Below are 16,411 nucleotides of genomic sequence, written 5' to 3'. Positions count from 1 at the left end.
TCCTGTATCTTGCATATTTTAAAAAAAGGTCCAGAAAAAGCTTAGAACTGTAATTCGGAATCTGTACTTTGTAAAAATACTTCCCTTGAACATGAAGTCAGTGCTGACCTCTTCAGGTCATCTGTGAATAATAAAATCTGTCTAAAGAGATATTACTAAGTAAGAACTGAGGGAAAACACAAAAAGAAGACATACATTACCCCTGTATTGTAAAGTGTTGCCACTTTAAAGTACGGTATAGGTTGAAGAAAAACACAGAGGTGTGTATATCAAAATACATTTTCATTATGTAGCTACAGAACATATGAAATCTTTCAACGCTCTATCTGCTAAAGGCAATGTAGTCTCTCTGGCTTTGTTAGAACTGCTATTGTATACAGGTTTCTTAAAGTACAGTTAGTATTTATAGAGGTGAATTCTAACATAAGTGTGTGCTATGCTTCTTATGGCAGAAAATTAAGCATTTGAAAAAAATTATGACATAGATTTTAAAGAAACTGTACATCACACAGTGTCTTCAATTCTAAACACAGAAAATTAGATTGTACTTGAAATGGTTGTTGTTGCAGTATGACTTAATTTTTTCTCAGATATCAAGAAGGTCCTCTCCACTCTCATCACTCTCCACAGTTAATTGTCTTGTCCACCACTTCTTGACTTCTGATCCACAAGAAGCAGCATCAGACATGGGATTCATTTTGCATACAACAGATTTCATAGTTGAACGTCCACCAAAGCGGAGGTTGACTGAAGACACTGAATGGCTTATTGGTTTGGGAGCTATGAAATTAAACAGAAAATGTTAGAGTACATCTGCTTCTTGAACATTTTTGCTTAGAATTCTTTGCTTAGAATTTCTGTTTTAGCACAGAAAGAGTAGGGCTCTTGTTCTAATGTGGGTTTTTTCCCAGCTCCAGCTGTTCACCCTGCTCCCACTAATCAGCTGGTAGAGCAGTTTAACTGAGCACTGCCTCATTTCCTTCTGCTGGGATAGCTGATGTAATAGGTCTCTTCTCACCTGGCTCACTGCAACCTATAAGGTTTAGGCAGTACTTATATAAGCTGACCTGCTGGCAAACCAGTAAAAGTGGTAAGTGCCAGAAAATGGGAAGGAAAAGTGCATTTAGAAGTGGCAGCTACACCTAGACAGTGATATTTAACTATGGCCTAGGAGTGGAAGCCAGTACAAGGTTGGCTTTAGAAAAGCACTAAACCACCTGTGTAAGTATATGAAAACCACAACTGATCGTTATGATGGTATTCATGATCTCAAATACATTCCTTTATTGGATTGGGGGCAGAGTACTTATCATCTGCTGGGCTGTACTGGGCATGGAGGTGACCCTCCTTTTCTGAGACTGCCCACTGAGGAGCATTCAAGAGTGACACGGCCAAGATCAGTGCTAAGAAAGAAAACCCTGAACTACTCATTCTTGCTTGAAAAACCTATCCAGTTGGCTACAGTAGTATGTTTCCTCCTTACCACTTTCCCTCTTTTTCTCTCTGTTCCAACAAAATGTTGATCTTCGCTGCTCAGTGACATTTAAGTGGAAAACACGGATTGAAAGCTCTCTATTAAGCTGTCCTGTTTCTTGGACTAGTACTCTGGTCACAAAAGTAGGGTTACTGGTACTTATAGCATGACCATCTCTTCTACTTCCACCTTGATACGATTAGGGTCTGAACAGTGGCAGCCTTTGAAGGCAGAGCTGTGATGTGGAATAGGACTGACTGATGACAGCTGAAAGCGGGTTGATATGCACACTCCTAACCTGCTGGTCGTGAGATGTGGCAGGCAGCAGAGGTCAATATGCACTTTAAGAGAGAATATTTCAGGTGGTAGAGAGTGCTTTTGAGCTAAAGACTTAATAAGGCCCCAGACTGTACCTATGTACCTCTCCCACCCTCCTATAAGGCATAGTCTAGCCTTTCTTTTCTAGTGGACTGTAGTTACTAGAATAACTTGATGTTTCCTGGTTGTGAGAAAATAAATGGGAAACTGATTGTATACCTGGCCAATTCCTGGCTGAAGTGAAGCTATAAAAATGTATTATTATGGTGCAAAGTATAAATAATACACCTGGTATGCTTAGGCAAGACAAGGCACTCAGAAGTTATTACTGTTGTTAGGAAAAACTTCATTCATTTTCACTGTGTTTTATATGATAAAGAAGAACTCTAAATGCACAAGATGCTATCCAAACATATGGGATGGTAAGGCCCCCAATCCAAAAATCATGAGTAAATGTATGAAAAAGTAAAAAAACCCAACCATCTGCAAACAGCATTGCTTGAACCCATCTTCCAGACTTTCAGAATTGGGAGTAAGGTGAGAGATTGCTGTATTTCAGCATACACAAGGGTAGAAAAACCCCTGATATGGGTGCAAGCAGCAGGCAGGAGGTCGAATTGTGAATCATGAAGCCTTTTGTGGCCTTGTTATTGTACAGCAGTGATTTGGCATGTGGGGACTACACTGATACACATTTGTAATGTACCTGATGGCAAACGCCATTGTCCAAATTTCCGCTGAGGTTTCCCAGCATCTGCAGAGTCTTGTCGATAACCACCTCTGTCAGAAAGCGTTGGGCTAAGGAGCTGCTGCTGGCTACTTGTCTGAACAGAGAAAAAAGAATCTCAGTTACAGTTCCCCATTGCATGGGGGTAATCCTAGGAAGGGTTATCTTTCCATTCTATTTCCAAGCTTTATACATGAATATAAACCAAATATATTGCCATTTGTTAAGGCAGCATGGTTGCTATTCTTTACTGCCCCACAAAACTACTACTAATAGGAAAAAAAAAGACTATTTGGTCTCAATTCCATTACGCAGTCCCACTGAAGGGTACAAAATTTTTCCCAGCCTTCCACAGTGGAGTCCTTATGCTGTACCTTCTTCATTCCCTACCCTGGAAGAGCCCAGGACTCCTTCTCACAGCGTTATCCCTCTCAGTGGAAACACTACTTCAGAATACTTGAACAGGAAAGCTTCACATCCTTGAGCCTGTACACAGCTCATGCTAGCGCTGAAAGAGTTGTACAGCTGAGTTTGCCCTTTACGATGCTAGCACGACAGCTAACTAAGCTGGGGAATTACTGCCTTAGACCATCTTGCCTTTGCATCTTCAGACAAAGACTGAAGCAAAACATGATATTGCTTTCAACTTTTCCAGTTAAAATGTTTGAAAAAGAACAAGTAAGAAACATGGAAGTTTTCTGAATTTGTTCTGAGTAGCTGATAGTTGCCTGGTTAACGTACCTCTGGCTGTGCACTGTTATCCTGATTTATAGCATTCATATCTTCACTTGGCTGTGTCGTCTCAATGCTGGGAGGATTCAGAAACCGGCTCAGCTCCTGCTGCTGACTCTCTCGCAGACTATGGATAATGCTGCACGACTGCTGTTGTTTCTGTCAAGGTAAAATATGTGACAACAAAAATGTTCTCACTAGTGTGTCAGTGTTGGATTTTTTTTTAAAAAGCCTTCTAAATATTTAACCAAACAGTGAGCACCAGATGTGGATACCAGGTGCATCGATAAAGTCACATGTATCAGATGGTCGCTATTTAAATAAAGTGACTTCCAGCATATGTCTAACCTTTATGTAAGAAGTAGAGGATGGAACTTATAAACTATATTAAGTGCAAGGCAAATTGCTCAACTGTTGGTTTAAACCTAGAGTTTAAAAACATACAAAGTTTTTAATTTATGAGTTAAAAGTTCTTGCAAAGCAAAAGAAAGAAGGGTATCAGTAGAGATTCACTAAGAATTAGATGAAGACAATGAAAAAATTCTGATTTCTTTCATGGGCTTTGTAACAGGCTGTCAATAAGACTGAAAAAACCCAGTAGTGGAAACCTTGGAAATGAGTATACGTTCACAGTACAAATAGAAAAACAAAATGACTACTATTATGATCTTACAATCTAATTTGCTTTTATATTAAAATAAACAGCCCTTAGGAAGGATTTCACTTTCCTGGGTAGTTTTCACATGCTTCCTCTAGAGAGACTTAGAGACTAACAAGAGAATTTGAAAATATATATTAACTTCCATAATTACATTCAGTTTATAAAAGGTTCATATAATGTGAAATGATCTGAACCATATTATTAGAGTGAAATGAATAGCATATTTACTTTAACATAATGTAATTCAATATCATAATGAAATGAACAACAGAGTTGAACAAACCCAGAATTGAGAGCTGAGATTAAATTTACTTCTATTATTATTACAGAGATGAGATCAAGATGAAACTATCTATCTGAATATGCCTTCAACATTGGTGTTTCAGCTGGAATGTACATTACATTCAAATTGTCCAGTTATGTTTTTTTATAAATTTACGAACAGAAAAAGTCAGATCTCATGATCACATATCTCTGTGGAAAACCTCCATGCTCAAGAAGTAAGATTTTATAAAAATAAAAATATGCATCAAAACCTGGACTCAGCCTTACAGTAACTGAAAAATCAGTCATCAAGGCAACCAGGTTACCACTTTTTCTATAAAGGAAGAGTTGCTTTTGAAAGAAAAGAGAAGAATAACTGCAAAACCTAACTCAAATTTCCTGATTTTTTTTAATATACATTACATGCAAGACAAACTTTGATCAGCATATATTATAGATATCCTGAGCAAAGGCAAAAAAATTTCTGACAATCAGAAGCACTGTGTAAACAGAACACAGAAGCACCGACTAGATCTATACTAGTAAATCAAACAGGCTGGGATTTACTGCAGTGCTGAAGCCAAGTGACAGGGCAGGACTTGCATGATCTGATCTCTCCTCTACCACACAAGACAGCTTCAACCACTGCCTACTGGGAGCAGTCTTGCTCCTGATCCATGTCTGGAGGGCAGTGATGCTCCTACGGCAGTGGTCTGGGAGACCATATGACAATGGTCTGGGAGAGTATGAGTATGCATGGGCCAAAACTGTGCCGAGGAACGTGCTAATGGGTATGGGCGACCTCAGCCCAGTCCTGAGCCAATGCCTTGGCCCTGCCTAATTTACTGGCATAGACACAGCTACTGTGTGCTACGGTTCATATACTTGATTTGCATCTACACACCGCTCATTTGCACACAAAGTTACTGTAATGGCCCATTCAAATGATGTATCTTGATACGCGTTCCATTTGAAGAGTCATTTGCTCTTGATTGATCAGGGGCTCTTCTGCCAGCAGAGGCAAAGACTAAGCCTATGGGGTTTCATCAAAGTACATTGTTTTTTTTTCTTTATTCCTTTGACTTTTGTCTCTGCACATGCATCTTCCTGCTATATTGAAAAGACAGATAAATTTTTGGCAGGAAGGCAGTTTTTGCCTTCAAGAGATGTTTATTTTTGTAGTGTTTTCAATTGAGCTGTGACATACTTTTTTTTCTGCTGAGTTAGCAACTGCTGCATACTTCTTCACATAAATATTGTTGTGACTCCAGAGTATATGAAGCATAGTGACAGCAAATTCCAGCATTGTTGAGCAGTACAATTTCTGCAACCATTTACATCCTGTTTTAGCTTGACTTACTGCTCTGATTCGCTTTAAGCATTTCTTCAGCCACATGCGTATGGTCTGTTTGGCCACCTCCTCTTCTATGGTATATTCCAGTTGTTCCCTAGCAAGCAGCTCTTCCAGTTGAAGACTTTTTCTGATATCAACAGACCTATATGAAAGCATGCTGGAAGAAACATAGATTTTTTTGGTAAATGCTGTTGACCTTACATTTTAATTTAGAAAATCAAAATTCATACTTAAGCCCTTAGTGCAAAAATATGTAATTCGTGTGTGTGCAATAAATACACATTTGAAGCTAAAAAATGTTGAGATGATTCCAAAAGAGATTTGTGGTGCTCAAAACAAATGAAGACAGTACCACCTTCATCTAGCTTCAATACAGGTGAGCTGCTGAACTGTGAGTGACTAGGTCATTTGTGTATTTTGGATTTTTTCTCCGCCCTAAGTGTTTACTCCTGGATTATGTTGCCACTTCATTTTATTTCTGGTCAGATTCACTGTCATTTTACTACATGGGTGGGGACAACTTTGCATTGCTTGGGATACAAGAACACCACGAGACTGCTGTTTAAGACAAACTGTCTCGAATGAAAACGTTAGAATTACTTAGAGCTGATTTCCTAGGACCTGTGTATTCCATCACAAATATTTCTGCAGGAAAAAAATGGAAATCTAATTTTTTTAAAATTACATTTAAAATGGCAGTGCCTCTGTGGCTACCAATCTTGCCTTTTCCCAAGCCTAATGAATACCTTTTAGCCTGGAGAGAAATACAGACCATTATACCTGTTCAACAAATCTCAGAGTACCTGAGCACGTCATGGAAAGTGACATCACCACCATTATGGAGCCGTTCCATTTCGTAGCACATGTGCTTGAACAGCAACTTGTCCTTGTCAAGATCCACCTCCAGCCTGCCCCGCAGAAGCCTCAGCAGAAATTTCACTCGGAAAGTAGGGATTACTCCCTGGGTAAAATTGCATAATAACTGGTAAATTATTACTGTGACCTAACAACAGAACTTGATCAGTGAGAGAAACTCTATTTCTCCAAAGACTCCGTGTCAAATCCTGGCCTATTTAAGTCACTGTGAATACATTACTGAGGAATATACACATGCAGCCAGCTCCTCAGCAATTGTGCATCAGTTGTTGTTCATGGATGTCTTTGCTGTTATTTGACTGATACAAAATGGGAATCTGTGCTGCTAATTTGTCAGAAATTTTCAAAATTGCTTGGGGATTTAGTTTCCCTATTTGCATTAATCTGTAATGAGAATTATATGCCCAAAGAGCTGCCTTTGAAAAATTGAAATTAAACTACAATTTAAACATTCACAGACAGGCCTACACCTGTCTGTAAAACTGTCCTCTTCTCTGTGCATCTTTGGACAGGAGAATGTTGGGAATTTACTGGCTTTTCAAAGGTCTTCTGCTCTAAGAGTCAACCTAACATGTTGCACTTTTTGTGCCAACAGTTTTGATCTGCTGTTAAAAGTTAGGGCTAAAAGTACTTCCCTCCAAAACTGTGATATCCATACTCTTTAAATATTTTGTTCTGTTAAGTAAGTCTGACTGGAACTATTTTTGCTATGATGTCAATCCTGGGCACGATGGATGCAGAACCTCCATCAGTACAGACTGCAATTTCCATCTCCAGCACAGCCATGTGCCACCTACAGCAACCAACTTCTTTCACCATAGTGTTGTTCATACTCAAATCTTAGGGAAGTCATGAATCATTCAGACGATGATTTAACTTGTGTGGGTATCTGAACAGCTCAGTCTCCCAGATGCTCTTCTCATCTCAGAATCACAGAATGGTTAAGGTTGGAAGGGACCTCGGGAGGTCACCTTGTCCAAGCTGCTCTGCTTAAGTAGGGCTTCCTAAAGCCAGTTACCCAGGACTATGGCCAGACAGCTTTTGAATATCTCCTAGGATGGACACTCCACAACCTCCCTGGGCAAGCTGTGCCATGCCTAGCCACACTCGGTGTGAAAAAGTCTTTCCTGATGTTCAGGGGGAACTTTCCATGTTTCAGTTTGTGCCCATTGCCTCTGGTCCTGTCATTAGGCACCACTGAGAAGACCCTGTCTCTGTCTTTGCAACCTCCCTTCAGGTATTTATATACATTGATGAGATGCCCCTTGAACCTTCTCTTCTCCAGGCTGAACAGTCTCAGCTTTCTCAGCCTTTTTGCACAGGAGATATGCTCCAGTCCCTTCATCATTCTCGTCTCCCTTCACTGAACTCTTTCCAGTATGTCTATGTCTCTGTTGTACAGTGGAGCCCAGAACTGGACACAGTACTCCAGGTGTGGCCTCACCAGTGCTCAGTAGAGGGGAAGGATCACCTCTCTTGGCCTGCTGGTAATACTTTGCCTAATGTAGCCCAGGATACCATTAGCCCTCTTTGTTGCAAGGGCCATTGCTGGCTCCTGTTCAACTTGGAGTCCACCAGGACTCCTAGCTCCTTTCCTGCCACGCTGCTTCCCAGCCAGTCAGCGCCCAGCATGCCTAGGGTTGTTCTTCCCCAGCTACAGGTCTTTGCACTTCCCCTTGTTGAACTGCATGAGGTTCCTGTCATCCCATTTCTGCAGCCCGTTTAGGTCCCTGTGGATGGCAGCATGATCCTTTGCTGTATCAGCCACTCCTCCCAGTTTGGCATCATCTGCAAACTTGCTGAGGGTGCACTCTGCCCCATCATCCAGATCATTAATGAAGGTGGTGAACAGGATTGGACCCCTGGAGTACACCACTAGTTACTGGTCTCCAACTAGACCCTGTGCTACTGATCATCACCCTCTGGGCCTGGCCACTCAGCCAGTGTTCAGTCCACCTCATTGTCTTCTCATCCAGCCCATGCTTCATCAGCTTCTCTATGAGGATCTTATGGGAGACAGTACTGAAATCTCAGCAAAGCCCTTCTGAAGATCAGGCACATAAATGGATGTGAGTCTGTAGACTTCCAAGGGAACAACGCTGAGGTAGCTGGGAGGAAAGCTGTATTGATCCTGTGAATATCTACATTTGTTTTTAAATCTACTATTATAAGTACTTCACATTAGTAAAGAATACAGGTTAGTATTTGAAAGGCCATGAACAATGTTAGATCATGCTCACTGAACTTTCACAACCTGAACAGTAACTGCTCAGTGAGTTTTGTCAGCACACTTTGTTTTCCCCGTATGTTTTTTCAAGGAAAAATGTAAATTTATTTGATTTCTGTGCTCATTATCAAGTTTCTTACCTCTCTTTTGTCATCAACCATGTTCCATATAATTTGAAAATGCCTAAGATCATTGTAACTTAAAAGTTGGTCTTCTTCAGTTGAATAAAACAATGAGAAATTCTCCACAATGATAGCTGAAAATCACAAAACCAAAATACACTATAAAGAAAGCCTGTAGTTACATTCTGACTGGTTAATCTCTATAAGCAACACTGAATTTCAACAGAATATGAATTGTGTTGTGCAAACTTCACACTAATAAATGCCTTTAGCTGAATGTTCAGATGAGGATTTTGAATAGGTAATATACTGTCATGCTACATCAATATTCACTGTGCTCACTTTTTAAAAGCTGTATCTTAAATGCTGGTGAGGTGCCTAATCTAATATCTTCTAAAATCAATTAGGAGAATTCCAATGATGTTGGGAAAAGCGTTAACTGGAGGAAGAAAAAGCTCAGAAAAGGATATTCCTTAGGGTAACTATACTCCACAAATACAACATATCTCTTCAAAAAACTTTTATTCTCAAACTTCCTGAGTTTTAGCATACACCGTACCAAAGCAGTATCAAAAACATCATACGCGTATAAGGTAACAGAGAAGGTACAAGGTAACCTCATATCTGAATAGCCCAACAGACTCAAATCTCACATACTACATGCCAAGATGGACCTTTTTGTTATTAATGTTTATTTTCACTTACCAACAAGCAAATTTAACATGATGTATGCAATGATAACGTAAAATGAACAGAAATACATAAGAGCACCAGCATAATTTCCACAGTCTGTTTTCCAGTAGGTGCTGTTATCTGGTGTACAAAATGGAGGCTGAACCTTCAAAACAAAAGAAAACAAAGTCAATTAATCATAAAAAGAGATTCTTAACTTCACTGCAAGCAATGCAATATTTATGCTATAACTCTTTTAAAGCTTCACTATTAGGGAATAGTGCTGTTGGCATTATTGTGGGCAGGTTTTTGTTGTTCCTTTGGCCGTCAGAAATCAGAAAACAGAGAGAGGTATGACAGAAAATGCCTAGGCGTGGATCTCGCTACCACACACAAGGCACTCTGTGCATTATGCTACTGTAAAGAAACAACTTGGTGCTCTGAAACATGGTGGTTTTCAAAAAGCTTCCCGCCTACTAATATTAAAAAGGAAGGGAATATGATTTTCATGGCAATGGAAACCACAGACAGAAAATTACTTTAGCAAAATAAAATGATTCCATGAGAAATTTTGAGGTCGTTAAGACCATCATTCACATGGAATAAGCCAAAGTGCAAGCATTAAAGACAAAGTTAATCTGAAAAGTCATCTTGCCACAGCCAGAGCAGAGAAAACAGTGGAAAAGTGAGTTACTGCACTTCTGATTTTGAAAACATCTTTTTATTTTTGTTTTTAAATCATATAGTAGCCTAGCCCCATGAAATATTACATTATGAGAGTGTGATTGGAACTGCAATTTGTGTGTCATGTTCCGAGGTTTAGTGAACATTCTCTTGAAGAGATAAAAGCAATCACAACATTCCTTGTACAGAGCTAAGATACTGGAAACACTTTGAGATGCAAGGGTGTCTCCTGTTTCTTGGCTACTTTATCTCTGGCAGTATTGTATTTACCATGCAGTCATGCATAATTTTGTTCCAGTCTTCTCCAGTAACTATTCTGAAGAGTACAGTAATAGCCTTGCCAGCTGACGAAAAATTTGCATGTCTGTTTTAAAGAACAAGAGAGAGAGAGAGATATCATTTCACACCCCAGAACTAAAATGTTGGCAAGAAAAAATGCAAATAATTTCCATTTTCTACTGTTCTACTACTTTAAAGTGAAAATAGTTACAGTATTATTTGAATGAGCTCATTGAATTATTTTTCCATGACTTAAGATATAATAACTGAACTTCAGCTCAGACACAGGTCTGAGTATTTTGGCTCAATTTGTCAAAGAGCAAAAGCAGACTCAAGGCCAGGTCCTATCTCGTGTCTCCATTCTCTTCCTGAAGTCTGATGATGCTATTGATTGAGCAATCTCCAGTTAACAGCTACTTCGCAGAACTGTCCCCTCTCTGTATCAGCTTGGTATATGGATCCTGCCCCTGGGTGATGCCGATAAGGTGTAGCTTGCAGCTAGTGCAGTGCTACTTTGAAGCATATTCCAGCTGGCATAATGAAGAACAGCTCTCAGTCTGCTCTGGGCTGGATTGGGTGTCATTTGGTCCAATGCACAAAGACTGGAAAGATGGCTCAGTTCCTCCTATCAGAAATTCTGTTTAGAGCTCTTCAGCTAGACCTGGGGACTTGTCTGGTTTTTACCATGGATAAATGTCTCTCTATCAGAATGTGATTTTTTTGGGCTGTTTAAAGAACATCCCCATGAGGTAGTACATACTGTACCTGTTAATGTTCTCTCCATATTTCACTGTACCAAATAAAACCACTCCAGCAAAAGCATAACAAAGAAGCAGTAAGAACATTCCCACTATGATGAAGAAACTCTTGTACATGCTGACAACCACAGTCAGGAGCAGCATTTTTAGTGTCACCTGGAAGGACAGAGAAAAAGCAAACCACGCCGCCATTCAGGAAAGCAGAAATAAAACGGAGAAAAGACTTATTGCAGTTGCCATTTTGACAATGTGTTCTTCACACATCTATGTTAATGGATGAGCCAAGTGAAATGGTACATTAGGAATCTGATTGGAACTGAACATTTTGTGTCTTCCTCTGAAATTTAGTGTGCTTTTTACTTGTTAAAGAGATCAGCATATCCACCTAATTTACAAGGTCAAGATGTTGCTCCTCAAAGAGGATGTATAGGATAATACAGTACAGGATAATACAGCAATAATACAGCATAAGCTTAACAATAATGTTCTAGGATTAGTATACTCTGGAAGTATCAAAAGTAGCATTGCATGAACAGTGGTGGAGTGAACTACTTTGGGCTTACCTGAAAGTGATGCTATTAGGTGGAAATCACAGATACTGCAGCCTACCTAAAAAAATGGGTTGATGTATAGTGTCCTGGTTTCAGCTGGGATGGAGCTAATTTTCTGCATAGAAACTAGTATGAGACTATGTTTTGGATTTGGAATGAAAAAAATGTTGATAAGTCACTGATGTTTTGGGTTGTTACTAAGCAGTCAAGGGCTGTCCGGCTTTTCATGCTGCCCTGCCAGTGAGCAGGCTGGGGGTGCACGGGGAGCTGGGAGGGGACACAGCCAGGACAGCTGACCCAGGCTGGCCACAGGGATAGTCCATACTATATGATGTCATGCTCAGTACATAAAACTGGGGGAAGAAGAAGGGAGTGGGGGGGACACATTTGGATTTATGGCGTCTGTCTTCCCAAGTAACCGTTACACGTGATGCAGCCCTGCTTCCCTGGAGATGGCTGAACCCCTGCCTGCCCATGGGGAGTGGAGAACAAATTCCTTTGCTTTGCTTGCATGCGCGGCTTTTGCTTTCCCTATTAAACTGCCTTTATCTCAGCCCACGAGTTTTCTCCCTTTTACTCTTCTGACTCTCTCCCCCGTCCCACTGTGGGGGAGTGAGCGAGCAGCTCCGTGGTGCTTAGTTACTGGCTGGGGTTAAACCACCACATATAGAGAAGGGGATTTCCTTAAGACCAGCACAGCTTGATTAAACTCATCAATTTCTCATGTGAGTTGGCCAAAGAGCTTTAGAAGAGAGCGTGATTTTGGAAATGACATAGGCAGTAGGCCTAGACAATAGATATTACCTTCCCATGCATGTATATTGTACATTTTACTCTTGATAAAGTTATTGCCCTAGATTGCCCTAACATCCTTAACCACTTTGGATGCTATGGAAAATTCTCTTTAATAGGAATGAGGGTAGCAGTTTTCTTTAGAATCTTGCCAAAGTGGTAACTGGCTGACTTTTAGCCATCACATTGCATAACAGATGAATTAGAGAAACTGATGCAGTTCCTAACATGAAAGCACAAATGAATAGGTTAAAACCTTGAAAAAACTTTAGAATCAATCAGAAAGCTGTGAAGGCAACCACTTGGCTTGGCTGCACAGGAGAAGCAAGGATTTTTCATTTGACTTCCAAGGCTCTACACGTTTTCTGTCATTTGATTGAAGGAAAACTTTTTATCTTTACTGAACAAACCTTCTGACTTATTGTTCTTAACCCCAGCAACCCAGTATAGCAATCTTTTTATCACATTTACTTTAATATGTCAGATTTCACAGAAGTGTTTGGATAGTCTAAAAAGTTCTACAGCAAGAGACTGAAGAGTATCACCACTTGTTAAACAAATGTGTTTGTTCTCTGCCTATGCTCATTCTGCTAGCCTACTCTCAATTACACCAGAGCAAATCCAAACACAAAAGAAATGTAAGCTTTAGAAGTTACTTGCTTTGTCACCATTTCAGTGTTTCCAGAAGAATATCTTGGCACAATATTTTTTTAAATTGAAAATAAATTCTTTACTGTGATAAGACACACATTGTAGAGATACAAGACACAGACATGCACTCTGGGGAAGAAACTTCTGTAAGAGAGCACTATCATAACAAGATGAGTACAGCAACAACCACTCCACTAGTCCCGCAGAGAAAATAAATATATAGCACGCACATCACACCACACTGAAATGGCAAGGACTGAAAGTAGCACAATGTATGCTCAGAGTTTGAGAGAGCATTTTTAAAAAACTGTGTGGTATCGCAGTTACACTTTTCTTTTTTTTTTTCAAAAAAGGCATCTTTTCCAGAAACCATAATTTAGTGCTATTATACAATAAAGACAGTCTGTAAAATTGGAGACTGCTGCTTAAGTCTCCTTTTTTTTGGCATATAAAATGGAGCCTTACAGAATGTGCACTAGGGATGTGTAGCAACCAGTCCTTTAATGTATACATGAGCACTGCAATGGTTGTAGTTCCTAATTTATACTTACATGCTTCCCACAAATTGAGAAAAACCTGAAGACAATTACACATGCCCCCATCATGTATGTGTACGCATTCTGGAACAGAAACACAGAAGACTTAATTGATTGTCCCCCAGGGATCTCATGGAAAGATCAGGATAATTGGTCTTTTAATAATGTAGGGAATTTGCCATATGAAATTAGGGAAATCATAAACTAGTAGCACCGATATTTCAATAGCAGTGGGGCAGTAAGAAACTAACAGAAGATGTTGTACCACTTCAAAAACACTAACCCAAGCTCCCCACACATCAAACCAAAAAACCTTCAGTGCCCTATTAGCTGAGCTGTAATTATGTCCAGCAGCCTGTCTACCTGTCTGGGCAGCTGCTAGCTTACAGAAACTCCTCAGGCTTTCCAAGCTACTCAGCGGCAGGGAGCAAACTGTGGATGTCAGGGCAAACTGACTAGCCACAGAAGACAGGTTTTCTTCCAAACAGAGCCTGGGGCCACCAAGCATCTTAGAGTGGTGACTCCACAACTTGTGATTGGTGACAAGCATCAACTACCCCTTCTGCTTCCCTCATAAGTAAGGGAATCAGGGGTTTAGCTGACTTTGAAAAAACAGGATGAGATGGAGGGAGAGATGATTTCCTCCCCTTTCCTCCATGTCTTTTTGGATTAAACATAGTCCCTTAATCAAAACCAGTCATCCAGAATCACTGCTGGGTTTGGGACATATGGTACCGTTCAGCAGTTTTCGATCTATGCCTTCTTCCAGTCCTCTGTTCCTATCTGGATTTTGTGCATTGCCTCTTTCCTCCTTGCTGCTTATGAGACTGCTGTTGGCAAGAGCTCTCAGTCTCTTCAGGTTCCTTCCTTTCTTCACTCACATCCCTTCCAGACTTCAGTTTTTTACCACATTTACAGACTCTATCTCATATCAGACCACTCTTGTACTTCATCATTGCTCCAGACAAGGATTCCTTCTTCTTAGCATCATGCTTAATTAGTTTCAGCCATATTTCAGCCATATTTCAGCCTTACCAAACTCCCAAGAGTTTATGTCGATGTATAGCAGTGATTCTACTGCTGGTGCTTAGCAGATAATATCAAGTTTAATCATTGAAATTGCATTTTGTAAATCTTACCAGTAAGGCAAAATGAAGTATCACCCATATAACTCCAAGAGATGTCACCAAGAGATCATAGCGGTTTCTTCTGCTTTGCCAGAAGCCAGAAGGTGACATGGCAATAATCTTCATTGTGACCTAGGGATAAAAACAACCTCTCAGTTGTACTGAAGAAACGGCTAATTCTTACTATAAGAACTTCTAAAATGTTTGACTGAGTTCATCTTATGAATGTTTTCAAACAACCAAGGGCAGCTTTCATGTCAGCTAACTGTTCCCATGAAGACAAGTTAGGCTGCTAGACTAACCGGATGATAAAAGCTTCCCTTAGATGGAGGAAAGCTGGTACTTGTGGAAGAGCACAGATGACTGAGACGAGGGGATAAGCACTATTCTGGAAGTGTCTCTCTCCATCAAGTGTTGAAGGACTGCAGCTGACCACCTCAGACTAAATGCTTAATATATAGATTGCTGAGGTGAATGTGTGCCTAAGATTTGTAAAAGATAAGCAAGTTATGAAGTTAGAAAATTATTATATCAATAATATGTAGCTAAAAGAGATAGTAGTATCCTATCTAGCTGTCCACAAGTAGGCTAAAATCACATAAGCACATTTGAACTCAAGAATATAATTGTGCTCTGTAGCTCCCATATTTCAAATTAAAAAGCATTCTTATATTGCAAATATTTCTTGCTTTAAGGAATAATCTGTACTCAGCACCATCTGTACTCAGCATCATATAAAAGAAGAAAGTTAACAACAGTAAAGGCAGTACATTTTACAGTGTTCCTGGTAAAAAACAGCAGCCAAAGTGCTTGACATTTCCGATACAGGTAATAGGAGTGCAGACAGGAAGCTTAAGAATAGATACTGGTAAGAAATATTCACAACAGCTAACAGATATCAAGGTAGGGTGATGCAGGTAGAGGGGACACCAGCGAGTTTCTCATTCACAATTTGTATCAAATCAAAGCAAGTCAAGTTACTATATAAAGGCTATAAATGGCAGGCATTTATTATATGATTCTTTCCATCCCACCTTGCAACACTGGCATTTAGCAGGATTCTTTACATTTCTGAAACCTAAACTGTATATAAAGGGGCACTAGTTTGGTGTAAAAGTCTGATTTAAGAGTTAGTTTTCTCAAGCCTGACTACGAAATGAAGAATACGGTCTCTGAACCTCTAACTATCATTTGAGGTACCTGAAGGTACCTTGCCTCACCTCTATCCAGTCAGCTGAGATACCCTAGAGTATTGGAGACATATGCATGGGGCTGGAAGGGATGACACAAGACCTGCAAACATCCCTTCTGTAGAGGCTAGTGAAGGTAAGGAGAGAAGGGTACCTAAAAAAGCTTTTGATGCGTCCAGTTATTTAGGCAGCTGAATCTCACCCTACATCTCCCTTGATCACAGTGACAGCTTAACCTCACATGTAGAATTTAAAGACCTAAGTTCAGGTGTCTATAATCTTGAACTGAATACCACACTACAGAAATAAAATCACATCTCGCTTTATTTTGTGATCATCAGTGTGGCAACAAAAGTGAGATCTCTGAATTCTTCCTGTTCTTCTATATCACACACACTGATGTGAACAGTAGATGT

General features: G+C 39.9%; 1 protein-coding gene across 2 annotated transcripts in view; it reads right to left on the bottom strand.

Annotated features, from left to right (window-relative positions):
- Positions 1 to 586: 586 nt before the first annotated feature.
- NALCN (sodium leak channel, non-selective) overlaps positions 587 to 16,411 on the bottom strand; it is a gene marked incomplete at both ends in the record, with an annotated part of 249,303 nt that continues 233,478 nt past the window's right edge. For both annotated transcript variants that reach the window (XM_082006124.1, XM_082006125.1), the window contains 11 exons: positions 587 to 780; positions 2,499 to 2,616; positions 3,261 to 3,410; positions 5,537 to 5,687; positions 6,334 to 6,491; positions 8,774 to 8,889; positions 9,461 to 9,593; positions 10,382 to 10,475; positions 11,156 to 11,304; positions 13,694 to 13,762; positions 14,818 to 14,937. In XM_082006124.1, the coding sequence (XP_081862250.1) occupies positions 587 to 780; positions 2,499 to 2,616; positions 3,261 to 3,410; positions 5,537 to 5,687; positions 6,334 to 6,491; positions 8,774 to 8,889; positions 9,461 to 9,593; positions 10,382 to 10,475; positions 11,156 to 11,304; positions 13,694 to 13,762; positions 14,818 to 14,937 (1,452 nt within the window). The remainder of the gene's footprint in view (positions 781 to 2,498; positions 2,617 to 3,260; positions 3,411 to 5,536; positions 5,688 to 6,333; positions 6,492 to 8,773; positions 8,890 to 9,460; positions 9,594 to 10,381; positions 10,476 to 11,155; positions 11,305 to 13,693; positions 13,763 to 14,817; positions 14,938 to 16,411) is intronic.

This window comes from Phaethon aethereus (genome assembly GCF_964289735.1).
Source record: "Phaethon aethereus genome assembly, chromosome: 1".
In the NCBI taxonomy this organism is placed as follows: domain Eukaryota; kingdom Metazoa; phylum Chordata; class Aves; order Phaethontiformes; family Phaethontidae; genus Phaethon; species Phaethon aethereus.
The sequence above is the reverse complement of the archived record's forward strand: the minus strand, read 5'-3'. Positions and strand labels throughout refer to the sequence as shown.